General features: G+C 43.4%; 1 protein-coding gene across 1 annotated transcript; it reads left to right on the top strand.

Moving 5' to 3' along the window:
- Window positions 1–274: 274 nt before the first annotated feature.
- mpzl3 (myelin protein zero-like 3) lies at window positions 275–13,918 on the top strand. Its single transcript, XM_083637971.1, has 6 exons — window positions 275–465; window positions 2,999–3,165; window positions 9,762–9,975; window positions 10,721–10,877; window positions 12,186–12,255; window positions 12,496–13,918. Exons 1-6 carry the CDS (start codon window positions 303–305, stop codon window positions 12,574–12,576), a joined length of 852 nt encoding a protein of 283 aa, XP_083494097.1. The 5' UTR covers window positions 275–302; the 3' UTR covers window positions 12,577–13,918.
- Window positions 13,919–19,966: the final 6,048 nt, after the last annotated feature.

Here is a 19,966-nt window from a genome sequence, read left to right as displayed (position 1 = left end):
TGATAGGCATAAGATAACCTACAGTAAACAACATTAGAGGTTACACAAGTCCCGAAAGGGGCTATATATGGGCATACCGCTGGAGTTTGGTTAATACAACTAATAGTATCTGTGTTGTTAGGATGACTGATGGTCATTGTATTTCTTCATTCATGCGAGCTCCAGTCATAATCATAATCATAACGTTATTGATCTTGTTGGCTGCTGAGGTCCGACAGCTCTGTCACTTCCTGATCCACCTGTTTGTCAGGTAGGCAGCCAGAGCGCAGAGCTACAGGACGAGAGGAGCGACGCACCGAGTCATGACACAACATGGACGGCGAATTACCCAAACTTTGACTCAACTCGCGGGGATTTATGGTCACGCTTTTCATGTGCCTCTTTTCACTTCCACCATGTGTCGACTACGCCACAGGAATACCCCCCTGAATGTGCTTTTGTTGCTGTATTTGATCGCTTGTTTAGGTGAGTAGCGCGCTAGCCTACACAGGCCTGAGCTCCGCTTAAATGTTTCAACATCAAGTTGAAAATGATAAAAGTATCCTCTTAGATCTCATTTAACTTGACGTTCATATTTGACCCAGCAGACAATATGTCTAGCCCACTGCCAATGTGGACGATCAAAGTCATAGCTAGTTATTTTGAACGATGTTTTTTGTATTTTGAATAATAATGCCATAGCCTAGCTGTTACACCTTTCACAAGTCACTCCTCATTTTCATAGTCACCCGATAACGCTAACCTAACGTGGGAGGATACTCCAAGCCCAAGGGAGAAAACGATTAGTGTTCTGTTTTGAAGGGTCAACGAAAGAAGACCCGAAGACTTCCATAAGGTCACTAGCGTTATTTAACTCGTTATTGACCGCAGACACGTCCCTGTAGGAAAACGAGAGTGTTATTCGTTATTATGGGCATTAGGCAGAGATGGCCTACAATCACAGGCCACAGCTGATGACAGCAGTGTGTTAAAAGCCTGAGGGCTCCTGACAAGTGGAGAGCAATATGCCAAATAGCATCCTGTAACATATCTGAACCGTGCAGTTGTATATAACCTGTATTTAACTAGGAAGTCACATTATGAAAACCTCTTTTGCAAGGTCAGCAGCATAAAAACATAACATGACAAGATCAAGTCACAAACAATAGATGTGATACAAAAAAAACAACATATATAACAGGACAGCGTTAAGTCACAACATAGCTACAATAGTTACAACAAAGCACATAACAGCTGGGCAACATAGTCACAATGCAGGCATGCTATACAACAAAATGTATGTACAACGAAAAGTTATAATACAGTGAAGAAAAGGGCAGCAATATTTCGTTGTGTGTTTACATGTTAGTTGAAGCAAGTGCAGCCAACAGTTAACCACTTCCTTTATTCTAAGTTTAAAATCATTTAAAGAAATAAGGGTCTGGAGTTTGTTTGAGATTGGCTTGCAGATCATTCAGGACCAAGGACCGTAGTAGACCAGACTTACTTTGCTGCCAGCCTCTGTTTGACCTTTTACTCTGACATCTGACCTTTTGCTGAGGGAAGGGAATGAAAGATTTAATTATTTATTTATTTGCATTTTTTTTTAAACATAGCCTAAGCAGACAACACAAAAACAACAAAACTGTGCACGTGCAGGTAGAGACATGAAACCCTAAATGGGCTTATGAAAGATTGAGAGACACGTCACAAGTTGAGGCATCCTCTGGCTCTTAGACAAACGCAGGCCAGAACTTCCAAAGAAATGGAGAAGGCTTTTGTCTTGCCAAAACACAGTCCATTTACGAACATCTCTGTGGTCTTGATTTGCAGATGCTAGGGTCACATGAATGCGGGAAACCAACACATTGTTAGCTTCCTGCTGACTAATAGCCCTACTGTACATGCTATTTTTTCCTCTTACATCTCCAATGTCAATACATGCTGTTGTTCCAGGATGCATCCGCCAGGTTTCAGGTTTTGGCTGACACGTCAACGTGCGCTGCCAACTTTCCCGTCCACTCGCCAATTACTAGAATGTCAACATCTGTGATGCCTTCAGGTTCACGAGCGGTTCAGCTTTCAACGTTCCTCACAATTGATTTCCACTTTTATGCACAGATAACTTGAATGTTGTCGACCTGCTCACCCCGAGGTCTTCTTTGCAGATGATGCAGACTGATGGTATGAAATCCCTCACACTGCTTTGTGTGTGTGTTGGGTAAACATGGTCCTTATCACACGGCTGTTTGGGTTCTTTGATGGAACCAGCGGAGTCAATCTAAGATTGGAAATATTTGACGATTTTCACCTCGCCCTGGGAGAGAAGGTGATCTGAGGCCTTTGCTTTGAAATGGAGAAGGATTTTGTGTTTCGTTTGTGCCCAAAATACAGAGAATGTTTGAGCCTCTCTGCTGGGGTGTTGATATAAAAATATAGCCAGTGTTTCATCATGCTAGGGTCATGTAAGATGAAAACAATATGATGGCGGCCCACTGTTGAAAGATGTTACTTTTTCTTGTATGCCATAGTAGGCCTATGTTTACTGAACACACTGGTGTGTGGGCGCAATAGATGTGGGATATGCCAAACATATCATTAACACTAACGCATGCACTCTGGTTGGCGGAAATGGTGCCACGAGGAGGGATTGATGAGAACAATAGGAGGTTTTGTTGGTTTTAAACATCATCATTTGGCTTTCAGTTACCTCTACTCCTCTCTCCTTCACAAGTTATTATGGACTTCAGTCGAAGCCTATGAATAAAACTCCTGTACATTATTCGGGTAATGTGATGACATTGATTCAGCCTCTCTTCTTCACACAGAACGCCACAGCTTGGCTGCCTTGGTGTTCTGAGAGAAGAGATAACGATGGAACACATCTACAGAGAGATGCTGGAACATAGCGGGCCCGCCTATTTTCTGCAGTAGAAAGGCCTTGACAGGCAGATGGGGAGCAGGCCTGTCGGATTCTCTAATTCTCTCCTCCTTCCTTCCTACGCTCTCTCCCCTCCAGTCCCCTCCCCGGTCTCCTCCATCACAGTGAGTTCTCCAGCAGAGCTGCATGCCTCCAAAGGGGACGCCGTCACGTTGTCCTGCACCTTCGCCTCCACCAGCAGGCCGACTAGCAGGATGTCAGTGGACTGGGCCTACAGGCCGCAGAGCGGGGGGCCACCGCAGACGGTGAGTACGGTACACGCTAACAGAGCCACAGTCAGAAAATGCATCACCCGGTAAGCACGCAGGAAGTTGCCTCAGTGCCATCGGTGTGCGGAGTCATATTCAGAGCATAAGATGTTCACACTCCAAATCAGTGTGAATCATCAGTGCAAGTCTCTGTCAATAATATGCTGTCTTGTATGTTCTTGCATCCCCCTTGATGTATTTGATGTATTATCGAATGAAGTGCAATTCAAAATAATAATAATAATAATAAAAAATAAAAAACTGCCAAGGACAGATAAAGATCCCAAAATGCTTAGCTGGCGTCTGAGGATGCATCAGATGGTGACTTGGCCGATGAGAATGAATGTGAAGCCCTGAGATTCATTGCAAGACGGCGCTATGGTCTATAATCTAGAGCTGGTTGAATCGGCTCATAAAATGAGCACCTGGGTGTGTTTAAGATTATTTTTTGGGGCGTTTAGTCTTTTTTGTTTGATTTTTAGATAGGACAGTAGGCAGACAGGGAAGGTGGGGGGAGAGAGAGAGAGAGAGGGGAGGACATGCGCCAAAGGACCGCGGGTCGGATTCGAACCTGGGTCGGCCCCGCGAAGGACCGACCCTTCGTGGTACGCGTGCTACCTGGTGAGCTACCTGCTGCGTGTTTTAATCGAAGCTCACAGTCCATGTCAAAATGTAAAGATGTTCTGTGTGCTCCGATTGAAGGTTGTTCTTTCCAAGACAACTTGGAAAGAACGTTATCCACAAGGACACAAGTATCAAGTTGGCATTCTGAGATTTGATATAATATAATCCCATATACTGTGGAAAGTAGATTACTAATTACTAAATAACACAAAGAAGCAGAGCACTAGTTGAATGTTGTTGCTAGCATGGTTCCAACTGGAAGTGTTAGTCTAGAACAGTGATTCCCAACCTGTGGGCCGCGGCCCCCTGGTGGGCCGCGAAGGTATTGCAAGTGGGCCTCCAAATCATTTCCAAAAAAGTATGATTTTTGAAAAAAAAAAAAAAAAATTTTTTTTTTTTCAATTTTTTTTTTTTAAGATTTTGAAAAATCATACTTGAAAAAGTATGATTTTTGTTTCTTTGATGTTATTGCTTTTGCTTGAATTGAAGTTTCATCTTTACATCATCTTTATATTGGGTTTGTGTTTATTTGTAACCCTATCGATTTAATGGGCTTTCTTCTGATATTTGGATTTTGTTTGGATCTGATATTGGATGTCAAATTGTTATGAGAATGCATTTTTCCATTGAAGGATACCGTTATTTATTAATCATTTGTTAATTAGCCTGTTACAGACAGCCCCTTGCTTGTCATTTCTGACATCTGTGTGGTGCTGATGGACAGCTCCTTGAATGATTGGTGTGTGTGTGTGTGTGTGTGTGTGTGTGTGTGAGTGTGTGTGTGTGTGTGTGTGTGTGTGTGTGTGTGTGTGTCTGTGTGTGTGTGTGTGTGCATGTGTGTGTGTGTGTGGACAGCTCCTTGAAAACTGTAATACTGAAGGTGTTGCAACATGTTACAGGTGCTGTGTTAGTGACTGTGGAGCTTCCAACATGTTTCTCCTGTATTCAGTTCAGTCCTTTATGTTCAATTTTCAATAAAAAAGTGCTCTGAGAACGCATTATATGGCCTTTGTATTTATGGGGTCGGAGGTGGGCCGCGAAAATTTTTGAGACATAAAAGTGGGCCCTGAGTTGGAAAAGGTTGGGAACCACTGGTCTAGAACAATGATTCCCAAAGTGTGGGCAAGTGGAGGTACTGCAGGTGGGCCGGAGTGGTCTGCCAAGCCAACACTCCCGATTTTCGCAGGCAATCAAATGGCTGTAGCAGGGTCATTTCTAAAGCTACAGAGGAGATCCTGTTATCAGAAGAAACTAGAAGACGTAAGGCATCCATTGGTACCAAGCATAATATGCTAGCTTGTCAGGGAGGGGGCTAAATAACGCTCCAAACATAAATAAACATAAATTTGGGCAAGGGAAAACTATTTCAACAAGTGTTATGCATGCAAATACTTCTGATGAGGAAGGGGGGAGAAAATGTTGGCAATCTGCTTTTGGGTATTTTGCCAAAATGTTTTTGGATGGATTATGAATTTCCCTTATGCCCAAGTTCACATGCTCTGTTAATGAAATAAAAAGATATAATATAAAAAACATTTAGGGAAATACATCATCTTAGTCTTGTGTGTTGATCAGAGTTGTGATTAAAGGGTTGGGTGGGCCCCTGGAAGATTTTCAGATTTCAAAGTGGGCCACAGCATTCTTAAATTTGGGAACCCCAGGGGCCGGTTGCACAAAACACCTTGAGTTAAGATTTTCCTTTGAGTGCGAGTTAAGGTGTCCATAAAATAGAATCGGCTGCTCAAAACACCCTTAAATCTTGTGCCTATGTTTTCCTTAAAATGTTTCACCTTCAGGAGAAGATTTAAGGGTGTTTTCCACTATTAGAGGGAAACCACCATAAAATAATTTTTCCATTTATTAAATGGGGAAAACGTGTTTAAAAAACATGGGCTAAAAAGCGTGAGGAGTCTTACATTTAACCTGGCAATGGATGAATGGCTTTTCAATCAGAAGTATAATTGATTTTGGCATATTTGAGCTTTGTTCTATCAGTGTTTCTCCTAGCATGGAGTTGTAGCAGCGGGGGTGAAGCACACACGGTGAGCAAGAATTCTTTTTTGCACAAAGAAATATTTTGCTTGCAAAGCGTACCTTGCCTAGTCCTGTCCTGTCTAGTAGGAGATAATTGTATTTGGCAATAGGGATCTACACTATTCCTATAGTATTCCTACAATATTCCTATAGTATTTTATTTTTTACAGAACTTAGTGTAGCAAATCTTGAGAAGCACATTATCAGGTTTCAAAGCATAATGCATTGTATGGTCGTGGTATCTATTGTATCACTGAATTTTTCCTTACTGTTCACACAGACTGTATTCATTGTTGAGGGCACATCACATGACTTCCATTTGTCATGCTGTGCAAACAACGTTTTACTCATTTTACTTACCAGCTTGACTAGTCTTGGTTTCTGAGCTGCTCCGCCCACACATGTGCTACAATGGTATGACTTTATAGGGAACTTTTCCCTACTAGTAGGCATCTTGCGCGCTCGATGCCTAGGCTCGGTCGCTGCGCGGCCTCGCCCGTAGCTCGTCCTCGCCTGTCCCAGCAGCTGTTCTGCCCTTTGGGTCAGTAGCTCCCCTGACCCATGAAGTTTGCTTTTTCTAAGGAGTCATAGTCCTTTTCTGAGGAGTTCAAGTTGATGATTCTTCTATAAATAGGTCACGATGACATCAATTTCATTGTGACATCATTACTGATGTCATAGCCTTGAAACACAGGCTGTTGCCTTGAGTGATACCACTGATGATGTCATCAGTTATGTCATAAGACTGTACAATGTCTATGACGGCATCAGTGGGACAAAGGCTAAAACAGACAGTTTGCTGACTCATCACTGATGACATCGTCACTGATGACATCACATCGAAGATCCGGCTCCATCATCACTGATGTCACTATGACATCACTGACCAGTCTTGTCACAATGCCTCCTTGTGGGTGTGTGTGCGCCCTTATGACATCACTGATGACCTCACTGATGACATCACATCATCAGCTAATTAGCTTAATTAAAAAATCCAGCTCCGTCAGGTCACCCGCACTGGGGCCCTTCACACCCCCTGAAAGTTTCAGCCCGATCGCACTTGAAACGGCGTAGCTGTGACCGGAAACAGAATTGAAACATCCAAACAAACGTAAATATCACCCACATACTCAATTTCATATATAGATAGATAGAAGTACACACTTGACAAGCTAAGACAAACTCGCCTCAACTTTAGCTTTGATTTGGCTGTGTACCAACAAGAGTGCTGCATCAGCATTCATTGACTCTTATGTCCAGATTTTACGCACTCGCCTTCCTCCAGTGCCCACAACACGCCCCCCCCCCCCCCCTCCTCCTGACCCTTGCATCTTAACCCCAGCAAAAGGAAACCTCAGGCGGGGACCGGACAGTGCCCTCAATCCCTCTTCCTCTATGGTGGTATCGTGGTCTTGTTCTAAATGCACATAGATGTATACGTCCTGACCCATGATTGCACTCAGTCCTCCGAGCCGGGTCCAGTCGGAGCAGTCAATCCACTCAAATCCACCACATCTTTTGAGCAGCTCCATTTGGACGTGAAGATAGCCATCAAGTGTGGTTGTGTGTAATTGCATTTGGACCGTGGAAATCCATAGAGTGTGGTCGTGGTAACCGTATAGCCTTCCTATAGGAGCACTCAGAGTTAAGTGAGGGCTAATGTTCTGTGGCTCCGCAGATATGGAGTGCTGTTTGGTTTAGTCATGAAGATGTAGTAGCTGGGTCTCCAAGTGTGTAGGAAGGAAGTGTGACGTCTACCGCATGTGTGTCTCACTCTGCAGAGAGCCTGGTATTACATCAAAGGGTGTGTCGACTAGCTACTACCTGTGGTTGGCCCGTCCATGCCAACAATCTCCATGCCTTTCTTGCACTAGCCCAAACTAGCTTGTGCAGATAAGTCATGCGTGACGTTCTCTTGATACGGCCCCACAGACGGATCCAAGTCTGCAAAGTTTCTAATTTCTATTTTCTAAAGGCTTCATTTACTCTCCGTCCAATTTCATTAAGAGTTTTTGGATGATTTATTGGCCTGTCTGTCCCCTGGTCGTTTATCAGCACCGGGAAAGGCCGTGAATAAGCATTTGAAAAGCTCCATCAGAAATATAATTTTTGCAGCTAAGGCTTTCGTGTCAGTCTGAATTGCTGCGGCGCTTCAGTGGTTCCTGCATATAATTACCTCAGTCTTGATGAGAGAGAGAGAGAGAGAGAGAGAGAGAGAGAGAGAGAGAGAGAGAGAGAGAGAGAGAGAGAGAGAGAGAGAGAGAGAGAGAGAGAGAGAGAGAGAGAGAGAGAGAGAGAGAGAGAGAGAGAGAGAGAGAGAGAGAGAGAGAGAGAATATTCAATCAAATATCAGCAGGAGCTGATTGGATGACATTAATGTGGTTGGTCAATTGAATTCTGCTGAATTAAAAAATGAGTTAAAAATAAACCTCTTAGAATGATGTCGAACATTATTTGTTAAACACAGTTGCTAATGGCCGACATGTCATTTGGTGGAAGCTTTTAATCTGAAGAGCCTTTAGCCTTTTTAAGTGTACTAACTGTAGGTGGTCCCAGTAGGAAACACACCCCCCACGTTGGCAGTGCCTCACTGAGCTCCAGGGGGACCAGTGGCTCTTCTGTTTGTTTTCAGATTGAACAGACTCGTATCTAGTCAGTCAGTCAGTCAGTCAGCGCACGCTGCTCTCGTGTAGGCTGAGCTCTCTGTATGCAGTCAGTCAGTCAGCGCACGCTGCTCTCGTGTAGGCTGAGCTCTCTGCCAGCTCCACAGATCTGATCAGCTCAGCCATGGATGAAGGGAAGTGGTTTGTGTTTGCGTCGGGGAGAGAGGGAGGGAGAGGAGTGATTGGGTTTGGTTTATTTATGCCAGTCCTCTTAAGAATGCAGCTGTCAGACCATCAAGTTCAGGCAGTGTTTAGTGATCCTTCAGTCAGGTGATTCTGTGTTTGCTGTAGAGAGCTTTTGCCATATTTTAGAGGGAGACGATATCATTCTTGTTGATATTGATTGCTCCCAATGTGTGTAATCCTTGCAATAGTGAATAACCTCTCTAAACGTATGTGCATTTTTTTTTATCCAATCTTTCTTTAGGCTGCATGAGGGGGAAAAAACACTGTGTGTATAATACAAATACCATACACATTTTGCACATACCATAGTTTTCATCATATTCATACTGTACATACATACCGTACATGATATCTGATATTGAATATTATATCTCAATATTTTACATTTAAAACATTTTATTTTATTTTCATACTGAACATCATATCTATATTTTTAAATCACACGTTTCTTTGTCAAGCTCTTTGTCTTTGCTGCTGTGATTTTACACACCCTGTTACTGTATTCCTGTATTTAATACTTTTCATTCTTATAGTTCTACTTACCGTAATATGTTCTCTCTTTCCCATTGACCAATCTGCTGACCTGTCCATCCTCACTACCTCGTATAAAAGTATGCATTGATTGTGTGTATTGTAAATACAGACTTTAATACATGCAATAATTGCAACCTTTGCAGTCAACATATTGCATGAATTCATGGTGGAATATAAATGACAGCTCTGTGTTGATCTCCTCTGTCTGAACCCTGGATCACCTCCCCTTGTCACGCTTCTTATACTCCCACGTGTTCTCTCCACACGGTCGTTTCTTCTGTTTCTCCATTTCATACAAATACAATCTATCAATTATTAATTCAAAAAACTGCCTTTACAACACCCATTGCAAACAGCATGGAAAATAAACCGCATCGGTGAAGCAATCAGCATAAAACACAAAAACAACCAATTCAAGTATGCATTCAAAAACTTGGTGTCTTCAAAAAGTATCTATTTTTTAGAAACGGCGTACGTTTCGATTGCAGATGCTGTTTCATGGACTGGACTCTACCTCCTCTCATGTGTTCATTACTCTCTCAACCCCTCCAGTTCTTCCACTTCTCGTCCCGGGCTTTCCTTCCCACCGACGGTCAGTTCAACGGGCGTATCCGGTGGCAGGGGAGCCCGGCGCGCGGCGAAGCCTCCATCGCCCTGATCAACGCCACGCTGGCCGATAACGGCACCTATACGTGCTCAGTCAGGAACCCACCCGACGTCCACGGCTCCCCCACCTCACACACTGTGCTCAGCGTCACACCCAAGGGTAAGACTGTGTGATTTAGACATGTACATCATCTTCTGACCTTCGCCAAATGCTTCAAACTACTGAGATGTGAGCATACCTTCCACGCTTGAATGCGTACAACATAACAATGGACAAATCCGTAACACTCTTGGCCAAATTCAGCCGATGAAAGTTAATCTGTACCTTCTCAAATATCTACGGTTTCATATCACTTGCCTTTCAACAGGAAATGCTTGAAGAAAGTGACGCAAAGACTTGATCAAAGAGTGCGTGTTTGGCCAAGGGTGTCTACTCTGGATTCCACCAATCTTCCACCACATTAGATACACATGTCGAGGCAGAGCTGAGTGAAACTACAAACACTGCTCGTTGCCAGCTTGTACATTCCCAGCCAAGCCACATCATTTTAGATAGTAGACAAATCTAAATGGCTATTTTGTGTTTTTGTTAGCTGGTTATGACGTTAGCTGCACTGACTGAAACTGTAAATGTTAAGAAGCAGGCATGCAGTGAAGGGTAACTCGCCTATTGTACATTGAGTTTACCCATGTTTTTATTTCTAGCGTAGAATATACCTACATTTATAAGATGACAAATCTGTATGCCTTGAATTCGTAGTGTACATTATACTAAGTAGTACCAAACTAATGTAAGATATGTGAAGATAGTGTCTTTGTTAGGGTGGGAGGTATGAATGATTATCTGTGGTTATAGACAGCATGTCAATGTGTGTCTAATAACTATATTATATCCCCCTCCCCAGTGCCCAGCGTACGCTTCTCTGACGTGGCGGTGCTCCTTGCTTTCGTCCTCCTCCCCTCCGCTCTCATCACCCTGGTTCTGATTGGACGGATGTTCTGTCCCACCAAGCAGCCACGCCAATCAAAGGCCTACAGATCGCCCATAGAGGTCACCGAGGGGTCAGTATATACACAACCAATCAGTGCTCTGGGTCCCAAGGGGGTAATAATCGTCATGATTGGCTCTGATAGTTACAGAGTGGTTCTGTGTTGCCCAACTGATGAGGTTTAAATGAGGTTTAGGTTTGAGTGAGAGGTTTTGATTTGTGCTGCGTCCGCCTCTAGAGGGGGATCTATGAGCTGGTGTCACTCAGTTTGGAGTCCAGTGCTACAGCCTACAATTAGCCTTTGTTCACACCAGGCGCTTAACACAAGCAGAGCTGAAGCTAAAGCCACGCTGAAGCTGAGCTCACGCTAAACCGGTCAAACAAGGAGCACCTTGACCCCGCCCCCACAACTTCCATTGACTTCATGCCTGGCAGCTTCACGCTTGGAAAATAGAACAGAATCCTGAACGACCGCTTCAGCGCAGCTTCAGCATGGCTTGAGCCTGGCACGCACGCGGCTGGTGTGAACGGCCTCGCCTGTTAACAAGGACACCGAAATTAAACTTGTGGCTTCAGCGTTGCTTCGGCGTACGGTGTGAATGCCCTGTTAGGATCTTAGTTAGGCTACGCTGTTGTTAGCGTGGCATTGTTTGCCCCCCCTATCATCTAACACAATAAATCAACTGCTTGCTCATGGTTAATCCTGGGGTTTCATGTCAAATGGCTACTTCAGCTGCTATTGGCTCTTTTGGCTGATTCATTACCGGGCTAGGTTACCACCCATTGCTATTCTGTAATACATACTGCAGGGCAACCTAGTCCCACGGGGCCGGGGTGAATGCAGGTTTTCATTCCAACCAATCACTACAGCAGGTGATTTCAGTGATTAGCACACCTTCAACCAGAGAGGAGGAACTCATCTATGAGATCTGGTGACGTATGCGGTTGGTATGACACACCCTGCATACACTGGGCCTCTGTGTGTCTGTGTGACATGGTTTATTACTCCTGACTTGATTACTCCAGCGTTAGAAATGTGTGACAAACCACCTTCAGTATTAGGCCAGTCATTATTGTTCAAACTTGCACTATTAGTCTATAGAAAGACTTGCATTTTTTTTTTTACTAATCTTACTGATCTGAAGTAATACAGCCATTGTGACAAGCCAGTAGCTTTTAACACTTACATTTAAGACCCTTACTGTTTCTTACTGATCTTTGTCCTTTGATGCAGAGCTGCAGTTAAAGCTATTTTTCCACATTCAAACCCAATCGGGACCCAGTAAATGCTGTCGCAATTTAAGAAGCAGGCCTTTTCACCCGGTTTGTGATGTTCATTGTCATTGCTAACCTACATTCCGGTCCATTGTGCTTCCATCAGAGAGGAGTACGGCATCAAGCCGACAAGGACCAACGAAAAGAGGAACACATGCTGTGACCCATATCTGATGGTACAGTACACCACCGTTAATTTGACCTTACATAGTCTTTCAACCCATAAATATCTCATTAAGGCATGTCTGCCAGATCTGCTTCACATGCTAAATTTTACATGCTGTCTATTTCTGACAACAAGACATGAGGGTTGATAAAATATAGATTTTTTTCTAAAGCAGTTGTCGTATGTGTCTGCGTGTTCATCTGTCTATGTAAGTGTGTCTGTCTGACTCATTTTCTGCCCGTCTCTCCAGGATTCAGACTATGAGGAAGAGTACCAAATGCAACAGAAGAGGTCATCAAGGGAGGAAGGCATGGCTGAGTCCCAGTGCTAGAGACCCCTGCTGGTTGGGAGATGTAACCACAACATCTGGACCTTTTGAAAGGGAGGTTTTGAATTGAAATCGACTGTTGAAAACTCGCAGTGCTGGATTCAATTAATCTCTTCTCTGCCACACACCCATTCACTTTTCCCTATGGAGGTAAAGGCAGTGGACTTTCTATTAGTGATGTGGGAGTCAGTCTCTCACGTCTTGAGGCACAAGTCCCAAGTCTAAATGTAGATCACCAAGTCAAGCCAGAACAACTGAAGAGTCCTGTATCCTTTTAAATTCTTCAAGAAAACTAAATATCTAGGACTTTTCAGTGCAATATGTTTTTAATAGGATAAAAACTTGCATCATGAGTTTAATTTCTGTAATCCGTTTCAACTTCAAGAAATTCAATCATTCCATACAAATTTATGAAACCGAATGTAAATTCAGTTGGTTGGTGGAACAAATCTCATACCTTTCAATCTTAAGTCATTTGTGGTGACTGAATCCCATTGGAAAAAAATACCATGAATTGTATTGAGACAATCCAAATTTTTACGCCGCCAGCATTAACATGAGAAAACAGGTTGCAGGCAATCATTTGAACCATCTCTGCCTAACAAAGCCGGAGATTTCAACCCAGTGCTTTTTAAACCAACGAGTTGTGAGATTTTAGATTAGATTCCTGGACCTGAGTATTTGTGGTGTGGGTTAGATGTCTCATCAGCTTCTCTCCCTGTTCATACTGTTCATACTGGCCCACAGCAGGTACATTTTTGTCAGGTAAATCATTACACACACACACACACACACACACACACGCACATACACACACGCACGCACTATACATGTACGTTCATATCTTGTTCTATTAAATGTGTCACTTTAGAATGTCTTATTGTGAAGGAGGTATGTGTCAAGCCAGATATGTTTTGCCTAATTTATTGCCTACATCCTAAAAGCTATATTAAACTTGTAGTCTACTGTAGTGGAATATTTTTGATACATCCTTTATATTTTGATAGAAAATAAATGGTTTGATAGAGTATAATTTGTGATCACTTATACTCAAATGCTATTTATACAGAATCTTGTATATATTTCCATACATATTCAGTTCTCTATATATATTAGAGGTGCCGTGTCATGATTCCAGCATGAATTGTAAAACTGTCTCACCTGTTTTCATGCTCAGTTTGAGATTCAAGCTCTTCATACTTGTCTGGGTTGTTTGAGTTTTAATGTGAACTTTTATGGATGTTATTTTATGATGTATCGTGTTTGAGTCTTGGCTATAAATGTACAACTTGTTGATTCACCTTTTTAGCAAGATTTATGCCCAAATAAATGGCTTATGAACTGATTAATTTGCATATTGAGCCACACTCTCAGATTTGCGAAGGTATTAGGGCTGCATGCTATGCCCAAAAAAATCATATTGCGATTGTACTGAGAGATATTGCGATATGCAATGCGATTTTAGTGATTTTTGTATTTCTAAGTTAAGTTATTAAGTTAAGTTACCCTTTATTTATCCCCATGGGGAAATTCATCCTCTGCATTTGACCCATCCTCTACTAGGAACCTTCCTAGAACTATAGGAGCAGTGGGCAGCTGCAGTGCAGCGCCCGGGGACCAACTCCAGTTCTTTTGTCAGGGGCACTGACAGGAGTCTTAACCCACACGAACACGGGTAGAACATGCGAACTCCACACAGAAAGGACCTGGGACCTTCTTGCTGTGAGGCAACAGTGCTAACCACTGAGCCAGCCTGCCGTCCTTTTCATTTTCACACACAAAATCAAATCAAAATGTGATGTGATTTTTACTGGGATCCGTACCAAACAAGCATATTTATTCCCTTACGTCTGGAGAGGATCTGTAGACGTGACACATTTGACCTTTATCAAATAATTGCAGGCTCCTGCGAGTTGGATATTGCACTTATCCATATTGTGATTTCGATTGGATTAATTGCGCAGGCCTAGGTTTGAACATGACTTTCCAGTATCATTCATACAAATAACCTCTTAAGCAATGTGCTACTTCCTCCTTAGCGAACGGAGCCAATGGGGTTCAAATGGAAAGCATATGGCATTTTATTTTATATTTTCGCATTTTCTAATTCGCTCCTTCCTTGTTGTATTTGGTCTGTTGCACTATTCATGAATGGGTCTGTTGCACTATTCATGAATGCTCTTGAATATTCCTAAAAACAAATCCAAGGACAGGCTGGAGTCTCAAAGCATTCCCTCTTAACAAATCACTGCAGTGTCTGTCTCATCTACTGTATGCAGTCGTGGGACTCAGCAGCACAAAAAGTCCCAATAACACATAGAAAAACAGATACGTCCTCGTCGTCTCATTTCTGTTCTAGTTCTCATTCAGCCCAATTGACTGTACTGTCCCGTGCCCTCCTCTAAAAGCTTGAATAATTCACACACTTGCCACGGTGAAACAATTCTCATTACTGCCTCGTCTGAACTACTGTGCTGTACTGTACCATGGCAACAGCAGCGCCGCTTCTTAGACTGTTTCAACTCAACGACATAAACATTCTACATTTCCCCCCAGGTTATTTCCTTTTGCAGTGTTTGCTAGTACAATAACTGACAGCGCATAAGCTATAGGGCTGTGGCGATTCACTTATCTCCCGATTCGATACTATCACGATACTTGGGTGCCGATTCGATATATATTGCGATTCTTAAGTATTGCGATTCTCTGATTATTGCGATTCGATATTACGATTTGTTGCGATTTTTGTTTATTTTTTTCTTTTCTTTTTTCAGTTTGTTTGCTTTTTTACATTAGATTAGAACATGGGAAAAGTTGAATCATACACTAGAGACTGTATATTATATCATGAGTAGGGCTGGCCGATATAGGTAAAAACAGGGGCGGACTGGGATCATAATTCAGGCCGGGCATTAGATACCAAGCAGGCCAGGCTGATATGGGCCGACGCGCGTGAAATTTGTCTGTTTGAAGCCCAATTTGGGCCAAGTCCAATTTTACAATGAGATGCACCCACTTTAACCCCAAAGTGTAATTATTACTTCAGACTAACTAATAAAGTAATAAAACCACTAGTAAACCAGTAGGAGGCGCCTGGCCTGCTGTTCAGTGAGTGGCCTGACTGCGGGCACCCAATCTTTTTTTTTTTTTTTTGCGATTATCGATTCTGGAATAAAAGATCGATTCATAAAATCGTGACATTAAAAATCGCGATACTTAAGTGAATCGATTTTTTTTCCCCCACCCCTAATAAGCTAGTTTCCAAACTGTTCTTTAGCAACACAATTCTGTGAAAACCGTGTGTATATATGAGATTCACTTTAATAGCCACAGTAAGTAATCAGATTACAAATGAGGAATTTGACTTGGCGCAAGTGTGCAGCACAGTCAATAGTAGAAGACAGAGCAATACACGAAGTGCAAAATATACAATCCTTTAAAAACATATGATGGGGGAAACCCCTGCCCGTTACTAAGCCGGCTGTGCTCAGGGGGCGTTATGGGGTGGGGGGGGGGGGGGGTGTTTGGTTGAAAGTCCTTATTTGTGGGGGCTTTCGGGTCTTGTTGAGGTGGATGGATGGCAGTTTGGAAGAAACTGTCCCTGTGACGAGAGGTTCTGGTACTGCCAAACCTCAGTCTTCTGCCAAGGGGGAGGGCGTCAAAGAGTTTATGACCTGGGTGGGAGGGGTCGGCCATGACTTTCCGAGACCGTGTCAGCGTATTGGCTGTGTGATGGCAGGCTGCATCTGATCACCTTTTCAGCATGGCGGATGATGCGCTGCAGTCGGGAGATGTCTTTGAGGGCAGCACCAGCATACCAGACAGTGATGGAGGAGGTGAGGATGGGACTTGACGGTGGAGGTGTAGAAAAGCACCAACTTCTCCCTGTACACCTGTCTGAAATGTTGGCTCAACAGAGGAGGTCCCATACCCATCACAGCACCATAATTGTCATCAATTAACACTAGACCACCTTGTGATGGGATCAGCCGCGACGCCCGCAACTTAAAACAAATGTGGGCCGGGCCGGGCCAGGGGTCTGAGGGGGAGGGGCAATGTGGGGGCCGGCCCCCTTACTCGGATCACACCCATCTTTGGTGTCATAGAGTTCAGCCTACTCACCTGGGTCTCTTGGTGAGGAGTCTCTTGTAGGCATCAACCTGGCTCAGTTGCCTGTCGCAGGCACACTGGCAAGAGTGTGATAGAGGCCCCTTCCTCCCATAACCCGCTGGCCAACTGGGTGTTGACCAGCACCTCCTAAGTTGTCTTGCTTAATCCTGAATATCGAAGGCATCGGCCTGATGTCATCGAAGATGGTGACATTTCCATTGTGACGGCATCGGTGATGATGTCATACTTGACTATGACATCATCGGCAAGGGCATCACACATCTGTCATGATGTCACAGGCAGCATTGTGAGGTCATCGACGCAGTGATGATGTCATCGCAGAAGCGTCGTCCAGAAGCAGCTCCAGGGACCTAGCCCAGAAGCCCAGACTCTGCACCGGGGGCCAGCCAGCCTGGTGTTGATGCGAAACCTTTGAAACATTTGGACTCAACCTTCATTTTGACGCCACACCTGTGAAGTTTACGTGTCTGCATATCTTGCACGGTTTTGATGCTTCACAAAATCTGTCCACAGGCTGGCAAAAGTACTCAAAACTACTTCAGTAGTAGGTCCCACTACAATAGGTGTCTCCAGGACCACATTTTCCACAATCACACACACACGCACGCACGCACGCACGCGCGCGCGCGCGCACACACACACACACACACACTGAAAAAATACCAACCAACGTTGTCGCAGCTGGTAATGGCGGCACTGCCTTAGAAATGCCACATAAGGTAAAGGAGAATAGCCATATTCTTCCAGATCAAAATGACACTGAAGAGGTTATAGCAGGGCTACTGTTCTGCACCATAAGCAGTGAGATTGCAGCCCCACAAAAAAATATGAAAGCACTACAAAGTTCACTACAAAGCACATCACCGCCAAGCTATCATCTATCATCTATCAAGGCCACAGGAGGAGGCCAGCGAGCAACTGCTGCTGCACTCTGCCAAACCGATCAGCACGTTGGTGCCATCACTGGGTTGTGTCAGTCCCTGGCACTGATCCAGATGGGTCCAGTAACATCACAACCAACTGTTTACTGGCTGACGGGCTCAGGGGAACAGACTTTGTCGGACTTTGAGTTGACCAGTTGGCAAATGTCTCCCCCCCCCCCTCCCCCCCCACTTCTCTCCTCTGAGTGCATTATTTTTTATCATTATTATTTGCAGCGTTTTACCCCTTTAATAAATAGTCTCTGTAAATATAGAATAAATGGACATTGATCATTGCACTTGAAATAGTGCCTACAACAAGTTCCAAATTCTACATTTCAAATGCTGTGGGGTCGATGTTACTTCTTACTCCTGTCAAGTTTTTGTGGGAATTCTCAACAAAAGCACAGTTATATTGGTACGTAAAGTGTACATGCTTTTGATATTGTTGTCAAGGTACAATACTAACAACAGTCTTTCAAGTCTAGACTGAATTCTGTTCATTTCATATTCTTGAGACAGTTTGTACTGTTCTTTAAAATATAAAATTATTTCTGTATGTTAATATGTTAATGTAGGGGAAAGAAATTGAAAAAAGTATGCATAAAGTCAAAGCAACCCATTAACTGTCCAGTTTGTTTTTTATGTCACCACATCCGCTCCCACCACCCACACCCCCTAGCCACACCCCCAACCCCAACCCAACTGTCGAATAAGTCCCCTTTCCCCTAGCTCCCCCCTTCCTTGCCCCCCCACCAGTAGAGGAGGAGTTGCTATGGGTATATGGGTATATACCCATAGCAACTCCTCCTCTACTACACTATAGTAAATAGGTTTTTATCTGTACTACTAACTACAGAGTATTTGTAACATTTCAACAGCTTATAAGTAGACAATTCAACTGTTGAACAAATGTTAACAGATTATCTAGAGCAGTGGTTCTCAACTGGTGTAGCCTCAGGACCCACTATTTTCCTTGTCATGAAGTCGCGACCCAAATTTCAGATTTTTTTTAAACCACTCAAATTTATTGCACAAAAAATAGCGCATTAATTTAATACACAATGCCTTCATGCACTGTTATAAACCTCAAATGAACAAAAAAGTGCAACAGAAGTGCAACTAGGGCTAAAAACCAATTGAAATAAGGCAGACTTGAATTACAGGCCTATATGTTTTTAAACAAGTTAATAATAATAATAATAATAATAATAATAATAATAATAATAATAATAATAATAAAACAAGTTAACCTGGTCATGCTAATCCAGTTTCAATAGTCTGAATTTAACTAATATGAAATAAAAAGGAATCACAGGCAGGCTATATGCTTTTTAGTTAAACTGGTCATAACTTTTAATTAAACTGAATCCAGTTTCAATCATCTGAATTGAACTAAAATTAAATATGAAATGAAAAGGCAGACTTCTCTTGAATTACAGGCAGAGCATATGCTTCAGCTTGTTAAACAAGTAAAACTGGTCAGCATAATCCAGTTTCAATAATCTGAATTTAACTCAAATGAAATATGATTTTTTTTTTTTGCCAATGTCCGCAACCCAATCAAAACGGCCCCGCGACCCACCTTTGGGTTGCGACCCACCAGTTGAGAAACGCTGATCTAGAGTATCACGTGTACAGTAGTTTACTTCTTCTTCACTGGTTGAAACCTTGTCTCCTGCTGGATGCTATGCACCAAACCTGCCTGATGGGCATTGTGAGCATTAGGGATTTGGCTTTCCCCGCGTAAGCAGAAAATGTTTGGCCACAGCAATTTCTGGCTCCACCATATTGGCTCTGCCTTGGCAGAAGAGTGGATATTGGCAGTGTAGGTATTCAGTGTCGGCTATATAATATATTGCCATAGCTACCTTGGATGGGAGGTCATTAGGAAAACTTTGGCATTAAAATCGATGCTCCCCATCATGACCAGGCCATCAGAGCCCTCTGACATGACCAGGTCATCAGAGCCCTCTGACATGACCAGGTCATCAGAGCCCTCTGACATGACCAGGCCATCAGAGCCCTCTGACATGACCAGGTCATCAGAGCCCTCTGACATGACCAGGTCATCAGAGCCCTCTGACATGACCAGGCCATCAGAGCCCTCTGACATGACCAGGCCATCAGAGCCCAGGCCATCAGAGCCCTCTGACATGACCAGGTCATCAGAGCCCTCTGACATGACCAGGTCATCAGAGCCCTCTGATGGCCATGCCAACACAGACCCCATCAGTGCTGATGTCTTTGATTCTCTGCTTTGACTGATTCATGACAAAGACCAGGCGAGAGACAAGCATGGAGCCAAGCCAAGGACAAACCAACACAAACAACCCAACAAA

The sequence above is a fragment of the Poromitra crassiceps genome, assembly GCF_964638095.1.
Source record: "Poromitra crassiceps genome assembly, chromosome: 5".
Lineage (NCBI taxonomy): Eukaryota > Metazoa > Chordata > Actinopteri > Beryciformes > Melamphaidae > Poromitra > Poromitra crassiceps.
Note: the sequence above shows the minus strand (reverse complement) of the source record. Positions and strands in the feature narration are given on the sequence as shown.

Excerpts from the sequence above, each read along its gene's own strand:
- mpzl3 (XM_083637971.1), top strand. The coding sequence starts at position 303 with ATGACACAACATGGACGGCGAATTACCCAAACTTTGACTCAACTCGCG. Across the intron at positions 9,976-10,720 it reads GCTCAGCGTCACACCCAAGG|TGCCCAGCGTACGCTTCTCT; the intron begins GTAAGACTGTGT and ends CCCCCTCCCCAG. Across the intron at positions 10,878-12,185 it reads CCCATAGAGGTCACCGAGGG|AGAGGAGTACGGCATCAAGC; the intron begins GTCAGTATATAC and ends TGCTTCCATCAG.